The sequence below is a fragment of the Rhyacophila brunnea genome, unplaced genomic scaffold (assembly GCF_057557595.1).
Source record: "Rhyacophila brunnea isolate RB1 unplaced genomic scaffold, BYU_Rbru_1.0 scaffold_20, whole genome shotgun sequence".
Taxonomy (NCBI): Eukaryota; Metazoa; Arthropoda; class Insecta; order Trichoptera; family Rhyacophilidae; genus Rhyacophila; species Rhyacophila brunnea.
The window spans coordinates 12828107-12839944 of record NW_028232860.1 but is presented as its reverse complement, the minus strand read 5'-3'; the positions used below and the strand labels follow the sequence as shown (position 1 = coordinate 12839944).

Genomic DNA, 11838 nt, shown 5'->3' with positions numbered 1-11838 from the left:
TATAAAAGTATTTTTAAAAAAGTTTTTTAAATAATATTGATTTTACAGAAAATGTTATCGATTTTGTGAGACATATTATTTTAACTTCATAAATACATAATTATATTATTACAAAAAATCATTTTCTACATGAAAATATGTTAACTGAAATATTAAATAAGTTTTAATAACCTATGCGATGTGACTTATCATAGACTTGGAAAGGTTAAGGAAATATATAATATTATGTATTATATAAATAATGAATTTTAATTAAAATAAAACAAAATGATTATTCAAATTATGCTTTAATAACGATCACGACCGGTTAAATCCGTTACAACAATCTACGATTGTATGTGTGTTAAGGGATGAAACCGGTTCAGATCTTAGTTAAATTAAATTTATTAAACAATCATATTGTCAGTCTGTTTTTCTTAATAATATTTTCGTCTTCATATTTATTATACTATCACCATTAATTATTTAATTTAATAGGCCATGAAGTACACACTACTCCTATTGATAGTCGGGATCTCCTGCATCAGCACTAATGCTGTTGTGCAGAATTACGATGGCTTCAAAGTATTCCGTATGACTCCGAAGAATCAGGAGCAAAAGGATCTTCTTCTGAGCCTGGAAGATGGTGAAAATGATCTTGATTTTTGGTCCGGCGCCAATCATGCTGATATTCCTATTGATGTGATGGTGGCTCCGAAAGACCAAAAGAAATTCCTTACCTTGATGAAGAATAAGGACATTCTGACTAAAGTCTTCATAGATGACTTGCAAGAGTAAGTAAACAATAATTTTTTTAATACTAGCCACTTACCTTTCCATGGGGATTGGAAACAATTGATAAAATCCTTGAAATTAGATTAAAAATAAAAACTATTTTAAATGCGATTATTATTCTTTTCAAGCAAAACGTTTTACTGCTTAAAAACACACTAAATGACACATCATCAGCGTGTATCTATCAACTGCTGGATGAAAGCCTCTCCAAGCTGATTTCACTTCTCTCGGTCCTGTGCGTTGCGTTGCCACGTACTTCCGCAGAACTTTATCATGTCATCGTTCCAACGGCCTCTAGATCTACTTTGCAGACGTTTTTTACCTCTTGGATACCACTGAATGACAAAATTTGTCCAACGATCATCCCTTCTTCGAGCTATATATCCATTTGACGCCTTTAGCAAACTCTATTATATGCTCTTTTACATGTATTAGCTTCATGATTTCAAACACAAAACAATTATTTATTCAAGAAAAAGTGTTTTTTTCCTGACCGTCTCCCACTGCATTCTTGGTCAGTGCCTCTTTGAGTCATTTTTTGCCCCATGAGAGTAATTTCGTCTATATTGAAAATTACTGCCTTCGGCTCTATGCATGGTAAATGACTTACCAAACTAGAAAATAGTTATGTACTCTTTAAAACTATAATTATTATTAATTAATATTTTTTAATGTATAGCCGCATCTCTAAACAAGGAGTCGCTGAATTCAGCCCAAGAGCTGGAATGAACTGGGCTGCCTATTATCGCCTAAACGATATCTATTCCTGGGTTGACAGCCTGCCAAAACTCTATCCCGGAAAGGTCACAGGCATCAAAGTTGGAGAATCATACGAAAAACGAGAAGTTAAGGGATTGAAGATATCTTTTAAAACAGGCCGAAGAGCAGTTTTTATAGAAGGAGGCATGCATGCCCGTGAATGGATCAATCATGCAACTGTGACATACATTATCAATGAACTTTTGACCAGTACTGATCCAGCTTTCAGAAAGATTGCTGAGAGCTTTGATTGGTATATTGTGCCAGTATCTAACCCGGATGGATATGAATATACTCATACAGATGTAAGTATAGGTACACAATATTTGATATATTTTATTATATCACCGTATTCACAATTCCTTCTTTTCTCAGCGAATGGTATTCTATCCAGCGCCTTGGCAGTACTAGTTATAGTATGTTCCAAACTCGTATTAATTCATAAATATTTTTAAAGTTTAGAGAAAAGTTATATTCAGTTAGTAGCTGATGCATGATTTCCTGCCAGCAGGGTAAAACCTGTCATAATAGCGATAGAAAAAATTATTTGATTGAAAAGTATTTTTTTTACCAATATTATTAATTTTCTATTGAGATTTTAACCTTTTTACTGCACGCTAAATTTTACTAGGCAAGCTATTTTTAGAATGTAATAAATACCATGGATAATATTATGAAATACGCATAGAATGATGCAAAATTGTGAAACCTTACCAAATTCACAAGTTTATCTATTTTACAACGTTTTTCTTAGCTCGTATTCTTATTTGTCCGGTGGTTCTTTGTCCGGTACAAATCTTGCAATCGATTTTAACTAACTTCCCGACTAGCTAGACAATTGAAACTTTTAGAATATATCAGGACACGATGCTAATGCATTTTTTAATACGTTTAGCCATCTTTAAGTAGAATTGAATTCATTTTCAGTTAATTCTGTTTTGTATGAAAAGTTATTTCGACGCCATTATTGGTTGCTAGGGGTCTGGGGTCCTAGCAACTAAATTATTAATATATACGTGCGTTACTAAGGAAATCAATATGACATGTCAAAATGACATTTCAGTATTATTTCTATCAAGTACAAATTTTTTTGATCGTTTAAGTTAGTCAAGTCAAGTTTATATTATGATTCAACAGAAAATTTAAAAACGTTGTATATTAAAAGTTCTTTTTATCTTGTAATTATTTTTTTATAATAAAACATATTTGGTTTATAAACGTCTTATAATATGTAAAGCCTGCGCGTGTTTATGTGTGACCTTTCGTCATCGCATCATACCTTCATAAAAGCAAGCATCAGGGTAGCCCTTTTCAGGTGTTGCTTGGGCCTATATAGCGTTTTATATCTAACATAGATAATACATCAAACATAGGTATCTTTATTTTAATGAACTTTTTTCTTTATATTCTATTAATATTATAAATGTTTTTTAATCAGGATCGGCTTTGGCGCAAAACAAGATCCCCACAGGGTACATGTGATGGTGTTGATCCTAACAGGAATTGGGATTTCCATTGGGGAGGTAATGCATGATTTATTTCTTACTCTTTATATATATCTCTCATCTTGGTCGTGCACTCATGGCTGAGGATCGTGACCACATTTAAATTTCGCCATCCCTTGAGCGACCAAGACTTTCCACCCTTCTCGATCTTCCGCTTTTCTCAGGGCAGAATGGATGGTGCCCCCAGTCAGCTCTTTCACTTGGTCGCTCCATCGCGCAGACGCTCTTCCTTTGCTTCGCCTTCCCTGGAGGCTACCCAAAACTACCAGTCTCTCCAGGTTGTCCGGTCTGCACCTGACAATATGTCCAAAAAACTGCAGAATTCTTCTCAGACATATCGTCGAGAGCCGTTCCTTTATCTTCAGTCTCTGGATGATTGACTGGTTCGTCCTGTGCTCTGTCCAAGAAATGCGAAGCATTCGGCGCCAACACCACATCTCAAAGGCATCAATTGCCTTCCGTTCACTTTCCTTCAGGGTCCACGACTCGACTCCGTATAGAAATATCGAGAACACTAATGTTTGCACAAGCATCATTTTTGTGGCAATCGAAATTTGCCGATCATTCCATATTGTGGTAAGGCCGATATATATATATATATATGATAATATATATGGTAATTTTAATAATGGAGTAGGCAAACGACCATTATATTTATAGATTAGATAAAAATGACACAACATTGATTCCGGTATAAATACATAATATGAGTTAATGCATATAAAGTTCTATGTTTAGTTTTGGCAAAATATAATTTGAACGATTTGAATCAAAAGAAAAATTGAAATATTGTTACGTACCTATTTAAATGAAACGATATCTTCTCAGTTACTCTTTCTGAATGTACAACATTTTTATAGTATATAAAGGAAGGATGTAAATTCAGTTTCTCATTTATTTTATGTAGATGTTTTGTAAAATCATATCACGAGTTATATTAAAAGTCATATATTACATAATATAAATATATATTATTATACTGAAAATTAGTAACATGAAGGTCTGTATAAGGAAAACTATAATTCGTTTAGCACATTATGAGAGAACAATAGTATATTATTTACTCCTCAGTTAATTACCTAAGAAAAGGTCAAATATATTATATTATATACACGGCAGAAGAAGCCAGCTGTTTGTCGCATAAGAGTATGTATGATTGTAACGAGTTTAACTCCACTAATCTGTTATGGATAGCAGTCAATAAAGTGAAGATGGTCCTGACCTGATGAAAGCCGACTTTCGCTAGATGATGATACAATTAGACAAAGATTGGAAAATTAGATTGAAGATAAAATTATGATGTAGATACACAAATTTGTTGCATAATACGAGTATCATACATAATTAATATAAGGAGACAGCGAAGTCTAGTTAAATAGAGTGTGTTTCTTGACTCTGATATGGTTTACTGAATCAAGCATTAACAAAGTCTAATTAACTGAACTAGGCAAGCTAGATATTAGACTGAGCCAAACTCTATTTTAACTGAAGGTCAATCAGCATTTTTATAACTGAATGGGTGACCCGACCCTCCTTTGTTTTCTATGCCGCGTGCTATACTGACAATTTCCCGGGTGGTATTGTTTCCGACATCCTAACGAGTGAGTGTGAAAGTATTCAAATACCCACGCAATAATAAAGTTTCCTTTCAGAACAAGGAACCAGCACCTCATCTTGCTCCGAAACCTTTGGAGGACCAAAACCGTTTTCTGAACCAGAAATCAAGTCCATTTCTGAGTTTATATCTTCTGTGGGTAGCGAATTGGACGTGTACCTTTCTTTCCACTCTTATTCTCAACTTCTCTTGATGCCATACGGACATACTGCCGATCATTTGGATAATTATGATGACGTGGTGAGTTTCTTTTTTATAAGAATAACACTAAATGGACTCTATTTCAATTGATTTATTTTGACATTATGGCAATAATTAATATGTAAACGAAATGATAGGCGTTTTTAAAACCCAAATAAATAATTAAATAAACATCCCGGAATGGCATACAACAAAAATCTATAATAATTATAATACTGATACCCTCCAGTCATATGTATTTGTTTTTCTTAAATTAATGCTACAATAATTTACAGATGGAGTTGGTTAACTTAAAAAAATCAATTAAACCCTGCCTAAATTAAACCATAATAATAAGTTTTGGTATGCTCTGGGCGATCCGATATAATTTTGCAGACTTTTTCATTAATAATTATTTGTTTTCGTTAAATTAAGAGTACATAATATTACACAATATGTCGTCGGTTAGTTTTTTAAAATTCATTGAGCCCTGCTGAACCAAGCCATAATACTAATTATAATATATACATATTATTTTATCTATAGAATATAAAAAAAATATTCATGATTAAATGTCATAATTATAAAAATTTATAGATAGATAGTATTTTTTGACTATTATATATAATGGCTTGGTTTTCGCAGAGTTTAATTGAATTTTAAAAACTAACCAATATCATCATCATCATCAGGGGCGTGACAACCCGGTATGGGTCCTGGCCTCCTTTAACAGCTCCTTCCACCTGTCCCTATACAATGTGGCCACTCTCCAATTCGGTACCCCCAGAATACGGCAGTCACTGGCAGCTCCATCCGACCAGCGAATCTTTGGGCTGCCTCTTCTTCTACGCCCTATTGGATTGCTGGACATCACTCTCTTTGCCTGTTCATTGTCATTCATACGGTGCACATGACCTAGCCATCGCAATCTCCCAATCTTAATTGATTGAACAGCGCTGCAATTTTTTTACAGCCCGTAGAGCTCAGCATTATATCTTCTCCTCCAATTGGTGCCGTCCTTGATCGGTCCATATATACGGCGGAGAATTTTTCTTTCAAAGATGTTCTGGGATCGTTTATTTCACAGAGTTAATGTCCAGGTTTCCGATGCGTAGGTAAGCACTGGCCTTACAAGTGTCTTGTAAAGAGTGTTTTTAGTTCGGCGAGATAGTATGCGGGACTTAAAATGTCTTAACAGGCCAAAGTAGCATTTATTTGCAGACATGATTCTCTTCTAAAAACTAACCAACATCATCTGTACATTGTAGTCTTAGTTCAATGAAAACAAATACGTATAACTGACAAAATTTAGTATCTACTATTTATATCGGATCTTTACAGCCTAACTCTATTGTTCAACACTGCTATACATAGGTACCTACTACATTTTGGGGTCGTATGGCTATTCGCCAAACAAAGTTTTTGCGGTCAAGCAATCGCCCGTGTGTGAATATATTTTTATTTAATGTGAAATGTTACATAGGTTCCTAATATAATTATTATTTTTGCCCTTTTCTGCAGTATAAAATTGGAACAGCTGCTATGCAGTCTTTGGCAAAGAGATACGGGACTAAATACAAAGTAGGAAACACTGCGGAAATCCTATGTAAGTGTCTTTAGTTTAGATATTTGATACAACATTAGCGAAGTGGATGCCTGTTATTATATTTTTTTTATAATAAAACAGTTATTTTTTCTAAATGAGCTATAAGTTACTTCGCACATCTAAACTCGTCTCATCTGCAACATGTCGAATACGTGGATGTGACATCGTTATTTAACGAAACAGCATAACACGCGTTGCCAAATGGAGCTTCGCAGATTGATCGAATGCAACAGTTTCGTCTGAAAAAAACGCCTGGCTGTTGCATCCTTCTTGGGCTCCGAGTCGGAGGGTCGAAGTCACAATCAAACACCTACGAATTGGTCATTCCTATACCGGCTCGCCGATCACCGCATTCAAATATCAATACGTTTCGAAGGCTACGCACGACTGTCGTTAGATATATGTGCGAGGTTGTGTCATGAAACACTGGACGGCCGGTCTCGGAAGTTTTGATTTATGGATGTCAGGTACACGAGGCGAGTTCTAATATGCGAGCCAGCTAAGACGGACTTAATCGTTATTCACTAAACATACGTTATTTTATGAACTTTCACACACTGCTGGAATGAAACATTTTAGTTTGAAAAAAGAACAGCTGGTGTCGCTAGCAACAAATTGCATGCGACTCAGCCTTCAAATCGCTCGCTTTCAGTGTTGAAGTTACGCCTGCGTAAGCCGCTACATGTCAGCCATTTTAATTTAAGCGTCACCGTATCCCTTAAAAAATAACCAGTAGCTATATAATACACCTGTAGTGCCTATTTAACAAATTGCGTTTATTTTGGCAATATGATTTTTTGATTGTATTAAGCATTGGCGAAGGGTGGAGGTAAGCTGTTAATATTCGACATAAATGTGCACACTAAATTTTGTTAGTCATACGTATTTGTGTTCACTGAACTAAGACTACAATTTGCAGATAATGTCGATTAGTTTTTAAAAATCAATTAAACCCTGCTTAAACCAAACCACAATAGATTTGGTTGGTATCGATCGTTACGATCTGACAAAGATAGTGCAGACTTTTTCAGTTATAGTTATTTGTTTTATGGTTTGGTTCTCTTGGCTACACTCTACGCAGTGTTTAATTATTTTTTTTAAAACTGCATATTGTATGTATCTAGTCTTAGTTTAATGAAAACAAATGTGTATGACTGACAAAGTTTAATGTGCACTATTTATATCGAATCTTAACAGCCTACTTCGACCCTTCGTCACCGGTATTACGGTACTAATGATAGGTACAAATCTTGTTTCGTTTCAGATAAAGCAAGTGGACTGAGCACAGACTGGGCGAAAAACAAGTTCAAAATCCCAGTCGCGTACACATACGAACTTCGCGATACTGGTAAATACGGTTTTGTCCTTCCGGCCAGCGAGATCATCCCCAATTGTCTCGAGGTCATGGACTCCCTGGTCACCATGTTTGAAGAAGCTGAGAAGCTGGGCTATTTCACACTCGGTTGAAAATAATACTGTATCTATCAATTATTAACATATCATACGAAATATTTTTATATACCTACTAATCATTCTATAGAGATAGGAATTTAAGTATTATATTGAAATACAGCAAAAAACGGAACTACTAAATATTTCTGTAAAAACTCTGAAATCAGAGAGAGAACACTCCTATATTTTTTTGCATATAAGAATGGCACTTGCGTCAAATTGGAAAAACACAGAAGGCTACATCTACGGGTCTATTTTATACACAATGCTGCTTTTGGTCCGCTACGACAGCTAAATAGGGTAGGAAAGTATCGAATTATTAACAATTATTGTAACAATTACAAAACTTTAGTTATAATAAGTGTTATGTTTTAACAGTACTTCTCTTCCCTGTGATAAATTTTAGACCGAGATAGACAGTTTTGACATTTCAGACGGCTAATTTATTGTAATTGTTACAATAAGTATTAATAATTCGATACTTTCCTGTCCTATTTAGCTGCCGTAGCAGACCGAAAACAAGCTTGTGTATAGAATAGACCCGCTGGATATTTTTTATAATATATATTTCATTTCTTTATTATCAAAAAGTATTAAATATTAAAAACAAGTTGTAAAAAAACGGATTTTTTTTTGTGTTTTAATTGATTAATTTAGTGGTTTATTTTTATCAAGATCCAAGAAACCCTCAGATGGTGGTAAAGTCGACTAGTAAAAAGGTTTTTAAACAAACCTTCTTCTATCTAGATGTATACAAAGGTGTAGGCTTTATAATGTAATTAATGTGACGCTGATAATTAGGATACTAAGTTAGTATAATGATTGTCTTATCAGCTATATATCCAGGCATTCTCACAAAGGGGAGAATGGTTTAGAAATTAAAGGTAGGTATATGAATTATGAATTTAGACACATTACAATATTAGGCACAAAGGTAAGTACACGTCATAATAAATATTACACAATACGATGTGGTTGAATACCAGTAGTTATATCAACATGGTACTGAAGTAGTTCCTACCACCACCCGTCATGTATGTACAGCCGTGGATATGCACGGCCACCTTCCATGACGCTATAAACGTGTCTAAAAGATGTGATTTTAAGTGCTTAGTCCCGAGACGGAGCCGCATGGGACCGATGCTACAACCATATATCGTAGTGCTTAAAGAAGGAAGTAATAAGAGGATTTTTTTTTGACTGGCTCTGCTCTCCATTGACGTTACGCGCCCATGTATCCGCATAATGAGTGTCACGAGTTGAAATGGATGAGTCTACAGAAGAGTCGGGACTATCCCGCTCCCCATACGAAGCTGAAAATTACTCGAATGCCGCAAAGTTGGCCTCGGTTGCTATTAGATCTGCGTGGCTAATTGAACCAGTGTGAGGACGGACCCTAGCAAACAGCTCCGCTCGTTCAGGTTCCAGGAGCAATCCCAGAGGACGTGTTCAACGTCTTGGTGGTCATGCCCGCAGGTAAAACCCGGCCCATCTACTATCAAGTCAAACTCGTGGAGTTTGGCGGCAAAGTTGCCATGGCCGGTGAGGAACTGGCAAATACAGTGTGAAGGTTGGAGTCTTCTAGTTTGGTGCCTGCAGAATACGTCTAGAAAAAGGCTCCTTGGAGACGCCATCCAGCTCTCCTGCCGTGCTGCATATGCGGTCTTGTACACAATGTTATACGTTTGAGTTGCGCACGACACTCATGCCTCGCCGAACGCTGTCCACTCAGGCCGTACACAAAGATTATGTTAACGCGCGTTTTTGAACATGTACCGAATCGTAAAAACACGGTTTTCCGGTTTTTACGGTTTTAGTTACGACAAAAATAACGGTTTTTCCAGTTTTCGGTTCAGTTGCGGTTCGAAGCCCTTTGTGAACGTTGTGAATTTGTTTAGGTACTTAATTTTATATTTTCTAAATGGAATATTTTAAGATAAAAAAATTAAATTTCCATTAGTATCAACTATGAGATATTGTAAGGTAGGTACATTACACATACTTATCTAACGCAATTATGTCAAATATATTGTATGCATATGAATTGTTCACAATTTGCAATTTAATTCTCAATATCATCGTAAAATTTTTATTACAACGAAAGTTAAATAGGTGTACAATACTAAAATAAACGTTTCTTCTACGTACCCGTATAAAAAATAAAATGCTTATTTATCTGACAAAATGGAGCAAATGGGCGATAGTAAAACACGTTTACGGTAAAAATACGAATAATAATTAGTCTAGTTCAGTCAGCTAAAACCGTAATCATATGAAAAAAAATTGCAAACTTTTGCATGTTAATTTTAAATTATAGTAAATAAAAATAAAGGTGAACAATTATTCATCATGAATAATGTATTATAGGAGAATTAAACATTAGAAAAGAATACATCATGAATAATATCTTCAAATGTGTAAAAGAGATTTCCAGACGCCAGAAACTACGAATATTGTGGTATAGAAGAGAATGTGCTAAATGCTTATTTCAAGCCCTTTTATATTTTGTACAGCAAAATGGAATTCCATAAATAAAATGTACCATTCACAATTCGGGGTGGACTCTGGCTAACTTGAGTTATCTTCCTCAGTTCGGTTTATTTTCCACAATTTAGTTCTCCCAACTGGGATTCTAAAAAAACAGTAGATAAAGTTGCTTCTTCATAACTTTGCACTCCGGCTCTAGGATGAAAATTATGTAATATATACTAATTTTTTTTTTACATATATATTATTATCTATTAATTTTCTTATTCCTACATATATTAATACAAGTTAATATCATTTAATTTAATTTTATGCGAGGTAATCAGGCAAAAAGGCGAAAAGTGTGTAGTGTAGTAAAAAGTACAAAATAGTCCAGTTATAAAACGTATATCTACTCTACCTACATTGAAACTAAAATTTGAAGACACCTGTGTAGGGATTCCAATCCCGGGATCCCGAACTATTTTCTAAACATATGAATCCCGGGATTGGTAAACATAATCCCGAAACTTTCGGGTATAATTTTTTTTATTAATTTTTATGGAAAATAAAATAAAAACGAAAATATAACAGAAAAAATACTTTTAATAACATATACATAGATTATAAATAATCTTATTATAAATAATCTTATTATATTTCTTTTCATAAATAAATAAAACTGTTTTACTTTCACATTATTATTTATATAACAATATTATTTACTCCATTAAACCTACGTATTTCCAAGATTGAACTTCTTTTCTTCTTTTGACCATGTCCGATCCTAATAGGATCATATGGGCCTTCACAGAGTATAGGTTTATATTGACAGATTTTATTTTTTACAAGAAATGGATATCAGCCACTTGGACTATAACGCTGTGGGTCCCAGGTTCGAATCCTGGGTCTGGCAAGTACACATAGATTGAACTTACACAATATTAACAATAAATGTCTTAAATAGTATAAATTATACTAGATTTATTTTTGACCGATTTTATCAACGTTATTTGTGTATAATATAAGAATTTTATATTATTAACTATTGAAAAAAAAGCCAATCCCGGGATCAAGATCTTGGCTCGGGATTGGATTCCTTACACCTGTGTACTTATCATTCAAAATCATAAAAGGTGGTTAGCAATATTTACGAAAATTTAAGTAGGTATCTGAGGTGCGAAATTGTATTACACGGTTGTTAAGTGGTGAGATTCAAAACGGGTTTGTCTTAAAGGGTGAGACAGGTTACCATACAGATGAAATTGAATACGAATTGGCAACAGATGTAGTTAATTTTGACGTAATGAGGATTGTTATGGGTTTATTTTTAAAGCATATTGGCGGGAATACGACGGTTATATTCCCACCAGGTACTTACTAATAATATCTCTTGAAAAAAAGTTTCTAATCGCTGTTTTCTTAAGTTATTCTAAATTATATAGATATGTAAAATACAATTTATTTTGTACGATTTGGCA

General features: G+C 34.4%; 1 protein-coding gene across 1 annotated transcript; it reads left to right on the top strand.

Moving 5' to 3' along the window:
* The first annotated feature begins 480 nt into the window (after positions 1-480).
* Positions 481-7906, top strand: LOC147071216 (zinc carboxypeptidase-like). Its single transcript, XM_085948548.1, has 6 exons — positions 481-773; positions 1454-1838; positions 2972-3056; positions 4691-4893; positions 6355-6439; positions 7704-7906. Exons 1-6 carry the CDS (start codon positions 481-483, stop codon positions 7904-7906), a joined length of 1254 nt encoding a protein of 417 aa, XP_085804674.1.
* Positions 7907-11838: the final 3932 nt, after the last annotated feature.

Excerpts from the sequence above, each read along its gene's own strand:
- LOC147071216 (XM_085948548.1), top strand. The coding sequence starts at position 481 with ATGAAGTACACACTACTCCTATTGATAGTCGGGATCTCCTGCATCAGC. Across the intron at positions 3,057-4,690 it reads TTGGGATTTCCATTGGGGAG|AACAAGGAACCAGCACCTCA; the intron begins GTAATGCATGAT and ends GTTTCCTTTCAG. Across the intron at positions 6,440-7,703 it reads AAACACTGCGGAAATCCTAT|ATAAAGCAAGTGGACTGAGC; the intron begins GTAAGTGTCTTT and ends GTTTCGTTTCAG.